The 19,666-nt window shown below is 47.5% G+C and overlaps 1 protein-coding gene across 1 annotated transcript in view; it reads right to left on the bottom strand.

Annotated features, from left to right (window-relative positions):
• Positions 1-19,666, bottom strand: part of HHLA1 (HERV-H LTR-associating 1) — a 34,522-nt gene that overhangs the window by 1,636 nt on the left and 13,220 nt on the right. The window contains exons 8-14 of the mRNA XM_030303905.1: positions 19,108-19,164; positions 18,911-19,003; positions 16,220-16,456; positions 12,986-13,225; positions 10,044-10,112; positions 9,638-9,712; positions 4,237-4,393 (exon numbers count right to left, since the gene is read on the bottom strand). Coding sequence (XP_030159765.1) covers positions 4,237-4,393; positions 9,638-9,712; positions 10,044-10,112; positions 12,986-13,225; positions 16,220-16,456; positions 18,911-19,003; positions 19,108-19,164 — 928 coding nt within the window. The remainder of the gene's footprint in view (positions 1-4,236; positions 4,394-9,637; positions 9,713-10,043; positions 10,113-12,985; positions 13,226-16,219; positions 16,457-18,910; positions 19,004-19,107; positions 19,165-19,666) is intronic.

Raw genomic sequence — 19,666 nt, 5'->3', positions numbered from 1 at the left:
GCGAGGCAAAAAGCTTAGACTTCAGAGTGAAGAGGCTGTATTTTTAGTCCTGGCATCTTCCCTTACTAGGACGTGTGGCTTCAGGCTGAGTATTCAATTCCGTGGGCCTCCGTGTTTCCATCTACACACGAGAGGAAACCATAGCGCCCCCGCTCACCGGTTACCTCGAGGATTAAGCGAGGTAACACTTGCCCGGTTCCTGAGCAGGGCCGGGCTCGCCACAGGTGCTCAGCAAACGATGGTGTTCGTTTCTGTATTTGGGGGGCGAGTTGGGGCAAGAGCGCAGGGCTGTTCCTGTTAACCAGGCAGCGAGTACTTGCGAAGTAATATCCCGCCCTGGGCCGGGCCTGCGGGGATCTCTTCTCAGGGCTTCGGGGAAAGAGCGCTGGGCACATGCCTAGGGAGAAGAGCTCTCTGTGCCGCCGGCTCACCCTGGGACCCCGGGTCTTTGCTGCCTGAGCAGCTCCTCGTGGGATGCTTAAAGGGGTGCGGCCGACCAGCTTCTACTTTCCCTCCCATCGGCACCATTCTGTGAGTCCAGAAGACTCTGGGGAACAGCTAACTGCTCGAGGAAAGCCGGCTGCAGAGACTCCCCGGGCTCCATCACCCTCAATTTACAGGACACTGAGACAGGGAGGGAACTGGGGCACGGGATGAACTGATTTGCCTGAGGACGCGCTGCTCTCAAGAGACAGGGCTGGATTTGTACCCCGGTGATCCGCTTCGTGCCAGAACACAGCGCGATTCTAACGGGGCTATCCCCACTTTGCGGAAGGAGGCACTGAGGCTCAGAGAGGCTAAATGACTAGCCTCCATAGCTTCTAAGTGGCAGCGCCCAAAATTTTTTTTAACCATATATTGAATTTATTATGTAAAAAGCTCATGCAAAACACCGAATGTCAAGAGATAAGAAGAATAAAACATCACGACGAGTCTAGAGAAAGAGAAACGAGAGTGAAAAATGAAAAGAGTAAGAACTCGTAACTCATAGAAGTGGGAAAACCCTCCAAACGCCTTCAAACTTATTAGTAATCAAACAACAGTTTTAAAACAATCAGATACCATTTCTGATCCATAAATTAAACAATTTAAATGATCGCATCAGTGCTGGTGAAATTGTACGCCATTCTCGGTTGGAAAGCAGTTTGGCAATAGGTACCAAAAGCTTTAAGAATATTAATTCTTTTTAATGTAAGGTCCCTTTAAAAATACTGACCTTGGGGTCCAAATATCTGGACTTAAATCCTGGCTTCTCCACTTACCAACTGTGTAAACTGAGGTGACTTAAATTAACATGCCTCAGTTTCTTCCTTTCTAAGATGAGAATAATTTTGATAAGTATCTACTGGATTATGAGGATTAAATGAATCAATACTTGCAAAGTTTTTGGAATAGTGCCTGGCACCATGTGCTGTATAAGTTTGCTAAATGTGAATAGATTCAACTATTTTAACAACTTACTCCAAGAAATTGCCAGTTGAGAAAAAGCTTTATATACAAAATTATAAATTATCACTATGTATAATAGCAAAAAAAAGCTATAATAGAGGAATGGTTATATCATTGAAAATTAAAGAAATATGCATTCGTTAAAATTATGTTTATGCCTAAATTTAAACCCAGGTCTGTTTGGTTTTAACCCTGCCCCTCCATACGGCACACGAAGCTACCTACTAGCTTTGAGGTGGCTCTGTGGCCCCAATCCCTCCTCACCCCCCCCACCCCCAGTTAGCTTGACAGTGTGCAGGTGTGGCCAGATTTTCTTCTAACAGCCTCAAGTTGCTTAGAAAGCTTCCAAAACAGGGGCGCCTGGGTGGCTCAGTTGGTTAAGCGTCTGACTTCGGCTCAGGTCATGAGCTCATGCTCCGTGAGTTCGAGCCCCGCGTCCGGCTCTGTGCTGACAGCTCAGAACCTGGAGCCTGCTTCGGATTCTGGGTCTCCCTCTCTCTCTGCCCCTCCCCCCACCTCTCAAAAATAAACAAACATAAAAAAGAAAGCTTCCAGAACAGAGAGAACATCAAACTACCCTGGGGATTGGGTTCAGTGTGTTGTGAATGAAGGAAGAAATGCACAGCTCAGAGCAGTAGCTGAAGCTACGGGAAGAGTGAAAACTTGTTTGCACGAGCTTATCAGGAGCCTGAGAGAGCAAAGTCCTTCTGGAAAGGGACCTATGCCGGGGACAGTGGCCGGTCACCCTTGCTGCGGCCACATTGCATATCTCGGTGGACCTACAATGTTCCAGGCTGCCCGTGCTATCTTTGCACCTGCTCTTTGCCTGGAGCGTCCCCTCCCATTTCCTGCCCCAGAAGCTTCTGTTGATTTCTCCATCCAGCTCTAGTCCTTAGTTACCCTGGGGCCCACAGCGCATACTGGGGATCTGCTATGGCCCTTCTCATAGTTTTGCAATTTCTCTTTGCATGGCCGACTTCCCCACTCGAGCATGATTTTTTGATCACAGGGGCTGTGTGATTCAACAAACACGCTGAGTAAAGCCAGCCTCCCACTCTGTCATTCGTAGCCTGTACTCAGGGTTTAGGAGGAGATTATAGAACAATTTACTAAGTTAAAATACAGGGAAAGGAAAAGATAAGCTCATGTTCATAGATGCTTCATTTCTCTAAGTTTCAACTTAAAACTCCTCTCTGGAAACTTCTGCCTTCCTCATTTAACCTTGCACCCAGTATTTGCTATATAGATAGTTTTTTAATGTGATTTTTCTCCAAGGGGATACGATGAATAGGTTCTGCCTCATGTGTAACTTGGTTCTGTCCCTTACTGTGTTATATATATATTTTTAAATGTTTGTTTTTATTTTTTGAGAGACAGTGAGAGAGACAGAGTGCGAGTGGGGGAGGAACAGAGAGAGAGGGAGACCCAGATCTGAAGCAGGTTCCAGGCTCTGAGCTGTCAGCACAGAGCCCGACGTGGGGCTCGAACTCACCGACTGTGAGATCATGACCTGAGCCAAAGTCGGATGCTTGACTGACTCAGCCAACCAGGCATCCCTACTATGTTATATTTTGATTTGTGTTTATGACCATTGCTTTCTCTCATCTATGAGCCCCTCAGTTTCTGGGTCTATTTCTTTTTCTTTTAAGTTTATTTATTTTGAGAGAGAGGGAGAGGGAGAGAGAGAGAGAGAGTCCCAAGCAGGCTCCGAACTGTCAGCATGGAGCCTGATGTGGGGTTTGATATGGGACTCAAACTCACGAACCACAAGACCATGACCTGAGCCAAAGTCGGACGCTTAACCAACTGAGCCGCCCAGGTGCCCCTCTGGGGCTGTTTCTGATTCATCTCTCAATTCCTGTGGATCAGCCTAAAAGATAATTACTAGAGACTCAACTCGTGTTGTTGATTTGAAAAGCTGGTAGAAAAAAGTTCTAGCCGTGGTCCGATCCTGTAAGAAAGCATGGCTGCAATGCCTCCATGTTGCTTGCTAACACCCTCGGGTCTATGGACCTTGCTCACCTCCCTCTCTGGGTGGAGGAAACATCCACACTGATTGAGGGATTCAAGACAAGGACACAATGAAAAGAGGCTGCAAACCAACCTGCACGGGGTTCAGAGCCAGTGGGTGATGGAGATTTGAAAAGCTGAAGGGTCATGAGCGGACTCTGAAAGTGACATTAAAGACCGGAGAGATTGGCCCCGGGCCACCGGAGCAGAAGTATTCAGCCACGTTTGTTTGGTTCTGGATTTACAACCCATAAGAAACTCCAGAAGAAAGGGTGGAACGTCTGCACTCTCAAGGGCGGGAAACTGCCCACGCCCAGAACTTCTAACATGAAACCGTGTCTGCCTTCTAAATTTCTTTTTACAGTCTTCACGTTTGGCCAGCAAATGAGTGTCAGGGATTTAGAAAGATCTGGCATGTAGATGGGCATACCCTCTGACTATTTTCTTCTGGCAGATCTCACCAGGCTGAGGCCCCCGGGGACTCCAGGACCCCACGAAGCCCTGTGAGATCATTGCACCAGGTGTGACGGAGCTCGGCTCAGCTCGACTCGACTCAACTCGGCTGCACTCGTGGTCCTGGGGACCCCGAAATGAATGAGGTTCCATGCTGGCTCGCAAGGAAGTGATGGTCTAGTAGAAGACTCGCTGGAGAGTCGATTCCTTCACGTGCCCCTGTCACCTCTCTCTGCCCGGTCACCTGGTGGCCGGCAGAGCATCCACACGGCATAAGCAGCCTCTAACTACTGACTCTGGAAGGTGGCAACTGGCCCAGGTTACCTCATGGCCTCCATCCTGGGGTCTCTCTTCTGGCTCATGCAGAGGCATTGCTGGAAAAAGCGGCACAGCTCCATCAGGCAAGGGTTGAGCTTCCGGATGGCCAGGGGGAGGGGAGCGGCTGTGACGGCCCCCTCTTCGACCAGCAGCTGAGGACACCCTGGAAGACGCAACCCCAGACTGCTGAAATCAACAAGGTTTGAGCAAAAGCATCTTCTCCCTGTGCTTTAGTCAGTAGAGTCTCCCCGGATCTCAGGTGGCTCTGAGAGGGACAGGTGAGACAGTCTTGCTTCCTCAGTGCCCGGAAGAGCCGCCGTGAGAATGCACGAGACAGGTGGGGGAGGTTTCACTGAGAGCAGATATTGAAAAAGGATCTAGGGACGCCCGGGTGGCTCAGTCGGTTGAGCTTCCGACTTCGGCACAGGTCGTGATCTCACGCTCCGTGAGTTCGAGCCCTGCGTCGGGCTCTGGGCTGACAGCTCAGCCCGGAGCCTGCTTCGGATTCTGTGTCTCCCTCTCCCTCTGCCCCTCTCCCACTCGTGCTCTGTCTTTCTCTGCCTCTCAAAGATAAAGAAACATAATGGAAAAAAAAGGATCTAAAGCATTAAACAGCAATGGATCAGGTGGAGGCATTTCCAGCGTGAGGGGTAGAGGATATGGTGACTCATATCAGGCAAGGGGATGGTTTGCTGGGAACTTCATAGGGAAGTGGAGAATAATTTGATGGAGCAGTGGGTACGGGGTGCGTGTGTGTGTGCGTGCATGTGAGTGCGCGTGAGCGTGTGCAGGCATGGGTATATGTGTTTGGCATGGGTATGTGGGCATGACTGTGTACACGTGCATGGGTATACGTTACCAGATGATAACCGGGAGGATTAAATGAGAAAAAGATTTGTACGAAGCATGTTGCAAAGTTCCTGGCGTGGAATAAACAATAGACGGTGACGATTATTATTGATTGACTAAAAATGTATTGAACATTCCCTGCATGTCGGGCAGAATAGACACAAGAGATACAACACTGAATAAGAAAGGAAAAGAGGCTTCCTCTTACAGAGCTCACCTTCTAGTGATTCGAAGATTATACTAGGATATGGATAATAATCTTCCAACAAAGAATCACTAGCTGCTATCAAGAAAAAGGATCTAGAACCTGGAAATAAGTTCTGGGTATTGTCCAGCAGACTCTGTGGGGATTATCTGGTTATATAAGAGTGTGTGCCTTTGACTGATTTATTGAGTAGGTTTTTACCACTCTGAAGAGGTTAACTGATAGCAATGTAAATGCATTTTATGTGGTAAAGGTGCAATTGATTTTTGTCCAGTAAAAAAAAAAAAAAGAATTTATTGCTATAGGATATCAGTTAGCAAATTTGCTTCCAAATTCCTAGGATTGATTATAAAGATCCCTGTTCCTCAAACTCTATTGAACAAACCTTAATTCATTAATTAATGATTGAATAATATTTCTGACATGTGTTCATTTCTTATTTTTGTGAGTCATGTTTTTACCTTTTTGAAAAATTAAAATTTAGCAGTTTTATAAATATATATATATATATATATATTTATTTTTATTTTTAATTCCAGTGTAGTTAACAGTGTTATATTAGTTGCAGGCATACAATATAGTAATTCAACAATTCCATATATTATTCCGTGTTCATCAAGATAAGTGTACTCTTGGGGCACCTGGGTCGGTCGGTCGGTTGGGCGTCCAACTTCAGCTCAGGTCATGATCTCACGGTTCGTGAGTTCGAGCCCCGCAACGGGCTCTGTGCTCACAGCTCAGAGACTGGAGCCTGCTTCGGAGTCTGTGTCTCCCTCTCTCTCTCTGTCCCTCTCCCCCTCACACTCTGTCTGTCTCTCTCAAAAATAAATAAATACTAAAAAAGAAGATAGGTGTACTCTTAATCCCCATCACCTATGTATCCCATCCCCCGCCCCCAACTTCCCCTCTGGTAATCATCTGTTCTCTATAGTTAAGAGTCTGTTTCTTGGTTTCTCTCTCCCTCTCTCTCTCTCTTTCTGTTTTTTTTTTTCCCTTTGTTTGTTTTGATTCCTAAATTCCATATATGAGTGAAATCCTATGGTATTTGTCTTTCTTTGACTTAATTTCATTTAGCATTACACTCTCTCGCTCCATCCGCGTTGTTGCAAAGGGCGAGATTTCATTCTTTTTATGGCTGAGTGCTATTCTATTGTATATGCATACAGCATCTTCTTCATCCATTCATCTATCGGTTGTGTATTTATTAAAGTGGAGAGAGGGCTTATAACGTTCGAGAACGATTTCATTAAAAATGTAGGAAGGAAATGTATTTTGAATTTTATCCTGAGTCAATTAGAACAGTAAACCCTCCAGGGCATTTGTCAATTTTTGTAAAGATGCTATGACTTTTTGCTTTAACTTACTGAGCACGTGCTATATATCAGGTACTTTCCTAAGTTCTGTACCTACATTATTTCATTTAATCCTCATGAAAGCATGTAGTGTGGATATCAGAAGTACTATTTTATAGGAGAGGACACTGAGGGTCTGAGTGATTCTGCAGTTTGATCAGTTCTACAGCAGATAGTGACCTTGGCAAGACCTGAGTCTGGAACCTATGCTTGTAACCACCACACTTTATGGGCTGAACATCCTTAACATTCCTGAGGCTCAACATCCACATCCCCTCTCCCCTTCCCAGCGTCTCCCAGGCTTCTTCATCTCAGGAAATGGCACTTTGCCGCTCAGTCGTTCAAACTTGGGAATAACGTTTGGTGACCTCCTGGTGATCACGCTACCATAATTACATCCTCTTGATTCTGTCTCTTGAGCACCACTCGAGTCTCCTTATGCACACAACCAGCTCCTAGCTCCGGCCCCCATCATCTGCGGCTGTGGTTAGTACAAGTCTCCTCACCAGCATCCCTGCTCCTCCCCTCCCCTCTTTAGTCTCCACTCTGCAGCCAGAGAAAACTTTCTGCACCACAAATCTGACCACGTCCTTTCCACTTGTCCAAGGAGAGGTCCACGCTCCTTCTGTGGCCCTGGGGACCTCCCCCTTGCCAGCCTCTGCACCCTCACTCCTCATCATTCTTTCTTGTAGCATCAGAACTCCAGCCACAGGGAATTTCTCAGCCCCTGGGAAACATCGTCCTTTCCTGCCCCAGTGCCTTTGCATAAGCTGTGCCTCTGCATAGAATGCATATTTAGAGGCAGCCCTGTGCAGATGACTCTTTCTTTTTTTAATTTTGTTAGATTTATTTATTCTGAGAGAGAGAGAGAGAGAAAGAGACAGAGAGAGAGAGAGACAGCGAGAGAATCCCAAGCAGGCTCCATACTTAACGTATGTAGCCCCATATGGTGCTTGAACTCACGAACCGTGAGACCATGACCTGAGCCGAGATCAAGAGTCCAGATGCTTAACCGACTGGACCACCCAGGCGCCCCAGATGCCTCTTTCTTAATCAGTGAAAACTTCTTCAACAATTCCTCCAAATGGAGCTAATCTCTCCTTCTCTGCATGCACACAGCATTTACCGCTTTTTCTCTAAAGAAACTTCTCAATCTCTCCCTCAAACTGTGATTATTTTGTACAAATGGAGCATCTTGGGAGAGATAACCTAGAAGGTTGGGATGAGCACAGGCTTTGGAATTAGACAAATCTAGGCTCAAAACAGAGTCACATTTTATCTGTAGTGATCACCGAAATTGCCTCATGAAGATAACACTACCTACCTTGCGGAATTATTGCAAAAAGAAAAAGTAAAAATAGGCTTAGCACGGTGCCTGGGAAACAGGAGGAGCTCAGTAAACATTCATTGAATGGATGAATGAGTAAATCTCAAAAGACTCTGCGGCATGATTTGTGTGTGTGTGTGTGTGTGTGTGTGTGAATGGAAACAATCATTTATTGGAAGTCGTCAAACCCCTTTATTTTATACTTATATTGCTTATCAGATGGATGGTTGGATAGAAGGATAGAAACACAGAGATAGATGGATAGATGATATACAGAGCTATATAAGTAGATATAGATACAAAAAAAGATATACATACAGATAGTTTTAAATACAGTTAACTTGTTTTCTGAAACTCAGGCTGACAACTGCCCTTATCTGCTCCAATAATGTGTTTCTTTAGAACCTCTGGGGGAAAATGGCTATAATTTGGGCCGGCAGTATAATCATGGCTTTGTGTCTGAAAGGCCCATTCACCGCAGGTTGGGCGGGGGTTGGAGGCAGATCTCTGCTGTATGAAAAAAAGAGGCTGTGTCGTCCCCAGGAATTTAATAATGCTTCACTGACATATGACTGGAGAGTCCAGGAACATTCGGAAAACTAGTATAGAAAGGCGTCCAGGAGTAGGAGGGGCCTGAGGATTCAAAGCAGCTTTGAAAGACTCACTTTGTATCAATTTCTGTCATAGACTCATTTTGTATCAATTTCTGTCCTACAGAACAGAAAGGAAGGGATGTATCAATTTCTGTCCTACAGAACAGAAAGGAAGGGAGTGAGGCATCCCAAAGTGGAAAGATGCAACGCATCCCCAGACCCCGAAGCCCCGGGCCTCTGTGAGGGATCTCAAAAACCCAGCCATTAAGCCCTGGACATAAGCCTCCTCGAGAATTCCATAAAAACGAGGTGTCAGAGGTGGGGAAGGCAGGGTGTCCTTTAAAATGGAACAAAAAGCAGGGCGCCTGGATGGCTCAGTCGGTTGAGCGTCTGAATTCGGCTCAGGTCATGATCTCACGGTTTGTGGGTTTGAGCCCTGCATCGGGCTCTGTGCTGACGGCTCGGAGCCTGGAACCGGCTTCGGATTCTGTGTCTCCCTCTCTCTCTGCCCCTCCCCCACTCACGTTCTCTCTCTCTCTCTCTCTCTCTCTCTCTCAAAAATAAAAAAAAATAAACATAAAAAATAATAACAAAATAAAATGGAACACAAGTAAATTGCACCTGGGGAATGGAGGTTGAGTTTCGGAGTCATCCTTTACCCCTTACCCCTTCTGCTGCCCCCGTGGACATCAGGCTCATTAAAGGAACAGCCTCTGTTTGGCTAAGCGCACAGCCCCTAGCTCAATAGGCGTTCACTCGATACAAGTTGATTGGATGAAGTTATGCGGAACTCTGTCGTTCCAAATCTCTTCCCCACACATTATCTTACTCAATCCAAAACCCGGGAGGGATAAAGACAGTTTTAGTGCCTGCAATGATTGTTATTATTCCTACTTCACAGTCGAGGGAGCTGAATTCCTGAAGCTGAGCGCAGGAGACCCCCTCTGCAGTAAATGGCAGAGCTAGGATTGAATCCCAGCGGCCCGAACCTAAATTTATCAAACAGACCTCTTTTTGCGGCACGACACAACCTCGTTCCAAACAAACAAAAGCCACAGAGCGGTGGGCTGCTGGTACGTACTAGAAACCTGGTGGGGTCCCGGGGCCAGGGCTGGTTCCTCTCCAGGGGCAGATGGCCAGGCCAACGGGGCGTCACCTGCAGGGGGCGAGAATGGCCTCGCAAAAGTCAGCGTGAACTGGCCTTGGGTTATACACACAACCGAAGAATCATAGCACCTTCAGGATAAAAAGTTCTTGAAAGTTCTCTAGGGAAACTGTGGCCTAGAAAGAGGGAGTGCTTTACGCAAACCACAGGACCATTTCATAAGACAGCAAGACTTATAAACCAGTTCTCCCGCCCCTTTTCCCGGGAGAACCAGTAAAGTACAGTGACCAGGTCAGTCAGCCTGCAGGCGATCCTGTCCTCTCGAGCCCCTGCCCCAAAGCCACACGGTGTTGGGTTTCTCTTCCCGGATGCACGGTCTTACCTGTTTGTGGGTATCTAGGGGCTGGTGCCTTGGTTGGATTCGGGGTCTGTGTGCCAGGGGTGAAGGTTCCTGGGGGGAAATGAGAGAGGGGTAAGCCCGTGGTTTTTGTTTTGGGAATTTTTCAAAAGTTTATTTATTTTGAGAGAGACAGAGAGAGAGAGAAGGGGGCGGGCAGAAAGAGAGGGAGAGAGACAGAATCCCAAGCAGGCTCCGTGTTGTCAGTGCAGAGCCCCATGCTGGGCTCGAACCCATGCAGCCTGAGATCATGACCTGAGCCGAGATGAAGAGCTGCACGCTTAACTGACTGACCCACCCAGGCGCCCCGAGCCTGTGTTTGATCTCGGGATGCCCGATGGGGGGAAGAGGCCCTATGCCACGGGTCCTGCCCTAGTCGACCAGCGGCGGTTATGAAGCCAGGTACCTGGCAGGGCAGTAAGGATACAGACCGGAGGAGGAGATAGAACTTGCAATGGCGGCACTCCCAGGGTAGAGGAGGAAACGGGCAACGGATGCCATGGGGAAGCCGCCGATCCTGGCACGAAATGAAGAAGTGGATGGGACGGCAGTGGCGTGGCATGGGCAGCGTCCAAGCACCGCTGCTCCTGGGCGAAGCGAACGTGCTTTTCGCTCCTCTACGTCCGGGCACAGGCTCAGTGCACGCTCAACACATCTTCACCGTCAAGCATGGGCTCATCTCAACAGTTCTCTTGATCATGCTCATAGAGTCCTGGTGAAGGGCCACCTCGGGGCATGATCCTCGCGGTCAAGATCCTGGCCCCCGGCCAACCTGATAACACGGCCTCCTGGCAGGGGGTGAGGGAGGGGGAGATTGGTCAGGGGTGAGGCTGACCCACACCTGAGCAGCGAATGGGGGCTGGGGACGGGTGACGTCTTCTCTGAGACCCAAGAAGTACAGTGGTTAGCGAGCAGATCGGGTCCATGGGCAGTCTTGCCATTTTCTCCAAGCGGGCCAACAGCTGTTTTGGATTCCTCTTCAATTACGGGGTTCCTACTCATCAGCTAAGCCCCTGAACCCGGAAGGCATCAACTGATGCTTGCTACCGGGGCGTGTTTCTGTGCGGTTCTAGAAACCGAGCGGCTCTCGGCGCAACCCCAACACAGAGTTCACTAGTCTGTGATCGCTGGTTACAGTTGAACGAAAGGACCGCAGACTCGCAGGCGATCAGAGACGAAAGGGACCCAGGGCGAGAGCAGAGGCATGCTCCGCTCTGGCGGTATCCCGTTTGCCACTGCCCTTGGGGAAGCGCGTCTCCGGGGGCTGTGGCCATGCTGCGCTGTGGGTGCCGTGGGACCAGTTAGTAGGAGCTGCCATTGACTGGGTGGTGCCAGGGTGCTGTGTGCTGAGATCAACACCTCACCCGGGCCACCCGATCCAATCCTCACAGCCACTCTGAAAGCAGGTATCGCCTCCCCCGTTTTGAAGATGAAAAACCCAGGCCTCCGAGAGATCAAGAGAGCCGCCTAAGGACAGACAGCAGCAACGGTGGAATCAGGGTCCCAGCCCGGCTGTGTCTGAAATAAAGACCAGAGCGCATGGCCTCGGGCCGTGCTAGATGCTGGCATCCAGCTAGCCCAAACCAAAGGCGTTAGCTTTTAGTTTTCCTGTGCAATCATGTGAGGCGCTACTCCGATTACAGCTATCAAAATTGCGTTTCTGCGTCTGCGCAATTGCGATTTCGAGCAAGTCGAGACTTGGCACTTAGGCCCTTTCTTACGAAATGTAGGTAGTTTGACACACTTTTCCTGAGTGCCTGCTGTGTTTCCTGAGAACTGGAGATTAAAGACTCAGGCCCTTGAGGAGAGTGTGGCCCAGAGGGAGGAAGGGCCAGTTAATGGACACTAAATACCGACGATGACTGTTACGACGTAGGGACTCTGGTGAGCGTGGATGGAGGGCCTTGGGCTGCAGGTTCCAGAGGAAGTGATTTCAAAAACAAATACAATAAAACTTATGTATTTGGTTAGAGGAGTAGAAAATATAGAAAATTCATGTCAGTGGAGTGAAAAAAAATTAAAATCATAGCTACTTCCCGGTTATAGTCAAGGTTAATATGTTGTGAAGTTTTTTCAGTCTTATTTTGTTCTATGTTCTATTTTCTGTGTATATTTATTACACACCCATAAAAACAAATACACGTAGAAATATAGAGTTGGGATCACATTTGACAATTTTTCTCTTGCTTTTGTTAGAACTCAGGCTTTCCTGATAGTAAAAATGATAACGTATTAATGTATATACAATTATATTTGTGTACATAAGTAATGAACATGCTACTTTACATTGCATATACAGCTTGTATATGTAATTAATGTAATAACATTAATAAATAATAATACTCCACCAAAAAGGCAGTCGCATTCTCTGGAGTGAACAATGTTGGCTTTTACTGGTCACATGTTTCATGGACAGTGAAACCCAGGGAAAAGAAGACATTGGAATGTGGGCACATAAAAGAGAGAGGATGTGGGAGATTCCTGCGAAGAAGGAGTTTTCATTCATTCATTCGCTCACTCATCCAAGATGGGAAGAAAAGGGTTGGGGTAAAGAGAAGGAAGAGAGGGTTCACCTTACGATTATTAATTATGGTGCTAACTTACGGTTTATTACTTTTCTGTGTGTGCATTACATTTTAAAAATTTAGAGAATGTGGGGCGCCTGGGTGGCTCAGTCGGTGGAGCGTCCGACTTCGGCTCAGGTCGTGATCTCACCGTTCACGAGTTCGTGCCCCGCATCGGGCTCGGTGCTGACAGCTCGGGGCCTGGAGCCTGCTTCCGATTCTGTGTCTCCCTCTGTCTCTGTCCCTCCCCCTCTCATACTCTCTCTCTCTCAAAAACAAACATAAGAAAATATAAAACAAATAAAAATTTAGAAAATGTTTTAAAAACGGACAATGCTAACTTCAGTGAACATCCCCTCTTACCTGAGGCTGGGCTGGCCTGGGATGAGCTGCCCTGTGTGGACGCTGCCCCAGCAGGTGGCCCAGAAAGGCTCCACGTGGTCATGGCCTCTGCAGGAGATGTGCGTGTGGAGGACGATGTTTCCCAGGGAGGCCCTCCGGGTGCTTTCTCACCCATGGTCTGAGTCCAGGGCACAGGTAGGTTGGAAGTCCACGCCTGACTGCTGGTTGTCACCCATGGAGTCCGGGTCACCCTCCTGGTAGCTGCACATGGGGCAGTAACAGAAGACTTTTAATTCTTGACCATTTTGATTCAGGTATAAAATTACCAAAACGTTGAAATGTTACCAAATGTAATGTGCATGCATAATACAGATGACCCAGGGACTTACGCTCTACCCTGACCTGGGATAAATGGACCACGGTAAGCTTTATTTTCCTCATTACCAACAAGAAAGACACGTCCAGGGGCACCTGGCTGGCTCAGTCACTAGAGCATGTGACTCTTGATCTCAGGGTTGTGAGTTCGAGCCCCACATTGGATGTAGAGATCGCTTAAAAATAAAATCTTGGGGCACCTGGGTGGCTCAGTCGGTTGAGCGTCTGACTTCACCTCACGTCATGATGCTGTAGTTCGTGGGTTCGAGCCCCGTGTCGGGCTCTGTGCTGACAGCTCAGAGCCTGGAGCCTGTTTCGGATTCTGTGTCTCCCTCTCTGCCCTTCCCCTGCTCATACTCTGTCTCCCTCTGCCTCAAAACTAGACACAAAAAAAATCTTAAAAAAAACGAGAAAGAAACCTGCAAATCCCTTGGACGTCCAAACAATCAGCTAAAGTGTGTGTTCGGGGGACAGTGGGTTCCCTCAAAGTTAAGAGCACATTTCTCATCTCATGATCTAGAGGAAAGGTTAAGGGGTTTGAGGTAAGGAGACCTGGAGGGGAAATGCTGTTCCTGCCTCCCCCCATGTTGTGAAATTTGGGACAAGTGACTTCACGTTGTTTTTTGGTGTTATCATCAAAATGGAGATGATGATAATGCTACTGATAACAATGCAATATCACGGCATTTGAGGAAGTCCTTCTCTTCTCTTCTCTCTCTTCTCTTGGTGGCCTTTTAAACAATTGCTGGGGGTTCTCTCTTGCTCATTTCCATGATAGGAATTAAAATAACTTTTTTTCAAGTTTTTAAAAATAACCCATTGGGCGCCTGGGTGGCTCAGTTGGTTAAGCAACCGACACGTGGTTTTGGCTCAGGTCATGATCTCACGGTTCGTGGGTTCGAGCCTTACATCTGGCTCCCTGCTGACAGCACGGAGCCTGCTTGGGAGTCTCTGTCTCTCCCTCTTTTTCTGCCCCTCCCCTGCTCTCTCTCTCTCTCCCTCTCTCTCTCAAAATAAATAAACTTAAAAAACAAAACAAAAAACTCACCCCCTTGGAAAACGTTAACTCTGTAAGTTAAGTTGGGAACAAATGCCATCTTGAAAATATTCAGATTTCTTGGGGCGCCTGGTGGCTCAGTGGGTTAAACATCCAACTTCGGCTCAGGTCATGATCTCACGGTTCGTGAGTTCGAGCCCCACGTTGGGCTCTGTGCTGACAGCTCAGAGCCTGGAGCCTGCTTTGGATTCTGTCTCCCTCTCTCTCTGCCCCTCCCCTGCTCACACTCTGCCTCTCTCCCTCTCCCCTCCCCCTCAAAACTAAATGCACCTTTAAAAAATTACAAATTTTTAAAAAAATATTTAGATTTCTCATCCAGAACATGGTATATCACTTCCTTTATTTCACTCGATCTTAGCCAAAAGGCCGAGAAGTGATATCACATCATTTATTTAAATATGCATGTTGGGGCGCCTGGGTGGCGCAGTCGGTTAAGCATCCGACTTCAGCCAGGTCACGATCTCGCGGTCCGCGAGTTCGAGCCCCGCGTCAGGCTCTGGGCTGATGGCTCGGAGCCTGGAGCCTGTTTCCGATTCTGTGTCTCCCTCTCTCTCTGCCCCTCCCCCGTTCATGCTCTGTCTCTCTCTGTCCCAAAAATAAATAAAAAACGTTGAAAAAAAAAATTAAAAAAAAAATATGCATGTATTTCTCCCATTAAAGTTTTATAGTTTTTTCTTGTATAAAACCCAGCACTTTCCTTGCTAGGCTTGTAGCTAAGTATTTTACGATTTTTCTTGCCACTAGCCATCACATCATTTTTAAAAAATATTATTCTAGGAAACTTTCTAATTATGGGTAATTGTCAAGATACTGGCTATGGTACTAACGACTTTCTGGTCGGTGAAGTTGATTGCTTTTCCTCATTCTTGTTTTCCTGCTTGCCTGACTCCCATCAGTTCTCACCTCCTCCCAGAAGCCCCTTCACTGGGCTCTCCAGGACAATAGCTCTTTGTAGGCTAGATGTAACTCTCAGTTCACATGCCTGTGTCTCCCTCCCTGAGCTCCCTTGCGAGCTCAAGTACGAAATGAAACATTGATAGAGCTGCGTTTTCAACAGCCAGTCTGGAGTCTGGTAGTAAACACACGTCTTGATGAGTGGGTGGGTGAATGAATGAATGAATGAATCTTATGACTCTGGTCCCTTGTCAGAACTCACTGAGGCACTGTTGGCTTTTAACGAAAGAGTTATCTCAGTTGTATCTTACTTCCAAATAGCACGAGCACGGCTTTTCATCTTCAGCGACACCAGTGATGGTGTCCACAAAGGTGGTGGGGAAGGAGGAACCCCCTGGCACGCCGTCCGTGGCCGATTTCCATGCGGGCATCATGTCGTTAACATATTCTTGGCATCATTATCCAGCCAGTTTTAAATCAGCCTAACGCTGCCATAAAAGTCCACCATTTAGTGTTCATTTCAGGAGAGATATTGCTAAGTGCTTTGCCAAAATAAAAATACCTTATCCTTCAATGTACTTCACTTGTGTCAGATATTCTTACTGATATGCTTATTGGGGGATGCTGGGTGAGAGGGATCAGGGAGACTTCTGTACTATTTTTGCAACGTCTTGTGAGTCTTAAACTATTTCAGAATAAAAGCCATGCACGTGAGGGTTAGCAGGACGTTATGCCAATGATATTTGCCTCTTTGGCTTGTCTGTATGGAATCCATACTGGCTCATGTCTCTCTCTTATTTAAGGGATGCTGAAAAAGAAAGAGGTCTTTGGAGAAGGGAGAAAGGAAGGACTTTATTTATTTACATGAGCCTGGGGGGACTAGGAGGGAGAAACAGAACAGGAGGGGAAAGGGAGAGAAAGCTTCTTACCCAAGGCTGGGGTTGGGGAGGCGCTGCCCCGCGTGGCCGCGGTCCTGGAGTGAAGCTCAGGAAGGCTTCCTGGGTTCTGGGTCTGCTCTCCCTTTGCAAGAGGAGTTGTCTCTGTCCAGGGAACAGTTCTCAGAGAGGACGCTCTGGTGCTCTGGGCTCCGTGTGGGGGGCTTGTCCTTGGTAGTGTTTGCTGGCTTGTGGGTATGGGCATTGAAGTCACAGACGAGCCCTTGGTAGCTGTACGTGAAGGGAGATTGATAGTCAAGGGAAGCTTTCATATGGTTGACACTTTGGACACAGAACCGTCAAGCCCCTGAAAGGTCATTGGACAACAAATGTACTGAATGCCGAGTTTCGAACCTTACTTGGAACAGTACCCTATATCACCAAAGAAGAGGGTTTCTTTTTGAATGGCAAAGTAAGCTAAAATATCAATTTCCAAAAACACTGTGTGAGGAAGCACCGTGAACAGAATCAGATGGTGCCAGGAGGAAGCTTCTTGAAAGACAGGCTCTCACAGAGATGGCAGGAAGGCGCAATTCAGGGGGAAATCTACCCGGCCTCCTTGGGTGCTCCGTGGAGAAATGGAGGACGGGGTTCGAGTGTTAATTTTACCTTCTCTCTCCAGTTGGGAAGACTTGAGTGGTGGGGACGGCACGTTAGGATGACAGGCCCCCACTGGCCCATCGGGTCCCTTCTGGGTGGACGAAGGCCGACCTGCTCACTGGTGAGATTTCAGCCCCCGCTTGCCCCTTTGGCGGGTCATTGTGTACGGAACATCCTGTGCAATGGTTAAGATGTGGCCCTGCAGCCTTATTTCTTCTCTCCTGCCTTACTTCTGGGCTCAGTAATACCCACATGCACCAGAGGCCCGGTCCTTGTTTCCAGATGAATTGGACTCATGGACTCATGGACTCCCAATCAAACCGTCACTCAGCCAGGTGACTGACTGGCTATCGGGCACATCAACCTTGTAAATGTGAGTCCACTTGTACATATGTTCTCTCTTCCCAAGCATTTGTACTTTATAAAGGAGCACAAAGAAGACACACAGTTGAGACTGGGGTGGGAAGGTTGTGGAAGGACTCTAAAGAAGTGACATTCACTCAATCCTCAGATCTGTCCTCAGAATCAAGTAGGAGAAGGGAACCCACCAAATGCCCATTTTATCCCCTTATCAAGCAGCCTCGTTCCACAAGAGACGAGCTTCCTTCCTCAGCATAACTAAGATAAATAAATGCAGCTACAAGATGCAAATCACGGCAGCCAACTCCAGTGGAACTGGAGATTTACTGTAAATTTCATTTCACGCCGAGAAACCCTGATGAAGAACCTACTATGTACATGACACATGCCAGGGGGAAGGGAGGGGGAGGAAGATTGTGGGGCTGAAAAAGATTCGGTGTCTGCCATCAATGACCACTCAGGGAGCAGACACACATGGAAAGTCACCTGTGATCCAACCTGGAGTAACACAGAGTCCAAATGACGTACAAGCGCCATGGTGCAGAGTCATAGAGATAGAAGACAAATTTTGATTGGGAGATTTTTAGGAAGGGGGAGGCAGCAGCTGAGCTGGGGATTGACAGATAAATTGGGTGCTGAAATATGGAAAAGTGGGGAAACAGTTCCAGGCTGAGCAAGGCAGCAGAGGCACGGGGAGTAGATGCCATCTGCAAGAAGAGGCAGGAATTTCAATGTCATTTGAACAGAAGATTCAAAGGAAGAGAGCAGATGAGGCTGAATATAATTCCAGAAAAATGTATACTCCAAGCTAAGCACTTTGGGCCCTCTGATCTTGACTTAGTTCTGAGCAGTGAGGAGACAAAACCTAATTGTATTTCAAGACTATCACTCTTATGGCAGTAAATGGGTATTTTAATTTTTTTTTATGTTTATTTATTTCGGAGACAGAGAGAGACAGAGCATGAGCAGGGGAGGGGCAGAGAGAGAGGAAGACACAGAATCCGAAGCAGGCTCCAGGCTCTGAGCTGTCAGCGCAGAGTCGACGCGGGGCTCGAACTCACAGACCACAAGATCATGACCTGAGCTGAAGTCGGACACTCAACCAACTGAGCCACCCAGGCACCCCAATGAATGGATATTTTAAAGAAATAAGAGGCTGGGTCCAGGAAAACTGGCTCAGAGGCTATTCTAATTCAAAGGTAGATGGCAAGGACTGGAACTCAAGAAACTTCATTCAGCTAGAAGTGACAGTTAAGTGTAGGGACAAAAGAAGGCTTGAAGGTGGTTCTAAAAAGGCCACCTGGTGCCAAGGAAAAGGCCAGCAGATGGCTAGGTGCTTTCAGAGGCGTAGAGGACAGTTGGGTAGCGGCTGAGTATTACAGGGTGACAATGTCTAAACAAGGTCACAAATTCAATTACCTACAAAAGCCAGGTAGTTAATATGAAAAAAAAAAAAGCAAGGTAACAGGGAGCAGCGAGGGTTCTGGAAAAAAGGAGAAAGGTGTCCCTTCTAATAAGAGAGATGGGGACAGCGGCTACTCAACTCCCGTTGTTTCTTGGTCACCAGATCTTCTTTTGTAAGAGAATCCAGAGATTACTTTTCTTTAATGGCCAAAACCTTTGATTTTAGCACGGTATAGCTAACCCGTGAGGGCAGAATTCAGTCTTCAGTCTGCCGGCTGCGCCCCTGGTCTGGAGACGACAGTAGGAGTCTGGGGGGTTCACACTCACCTGGACCACCAGGCATGCTGCTGGTAAATGTGTAGTTGATAACAGGAGATTTCTCTGCCACCTCCCAGAAGTCAGAAAGGTTCCGTCCTACAAAAACCACACCCACAGGATCAAATCTTGGGTTCACCTGCTGGAGGGTTCGGCTTATGCCTCAGCTCAGAGAGCTTGTCAAAGAATGGCTGCTGGTTCACCTGACTTTCCTGTCATCATACAGATGACGGTGCAGTCGGATTCATTTGTCTGACTCACTGGAAGACAAACGAGTACACAAGGCTTAGCAATGGTTCCGAAGCTTTAAGTCTTTGGCTGAAATGAAAATTAAGCTGGAAATCCCTAGCTCAGGATGTTATAGGAAAATAAGGATAACTCCTTCCTTGTAAGGCAGCCCTGATTTTCTGGGTTTTTTTTTTTTGGGGGGGGGGGGCGTGCAATATAATATAATGGCTAAGGACACAGCCTCTGGGGTCAACTACCAGTGTTACAACCTCAGCGCTGCCATTTACCAGCTTTATGGCCATGAGCGAACTGATTGACCTCTCTAGGACTCAGTTTACCCATCTTTAAAATGGTGAATATTTGAATTCCACACTCGCTTCTGTGGGCTTTCCAAACCCCCCAATCTCCATGGGATGGAAGGTTTTGTGTGAGTTTGGGTATCAAGTATGGTGCCTGGCAGATGGAGAAGCTCGGTAAATCGTCATAATAATAATAATTATCGCTGGTAATGGGGGTCTTGTTATTATATACATT

Source organism: Lynx canadensis, chromosome F2 (genome assembly GCF_007474595.2).
Source record: "Lynx canadensis isolate LIC74 chromosome F2, mLynCan4.pri.v2, whole genome shotgun sequence".
NCBI classification, from domain to species: domain Eukaryota; kingdom Metazoa; phylum Chordata; class Mammalia; order Carnivora; family Felidae; genus Lynx; species Lynx canadensis.
Note: the sequence above shows the minus strand (reverse complement) of the source record. Positions and strands in the feature narration are given on the sequence as shown.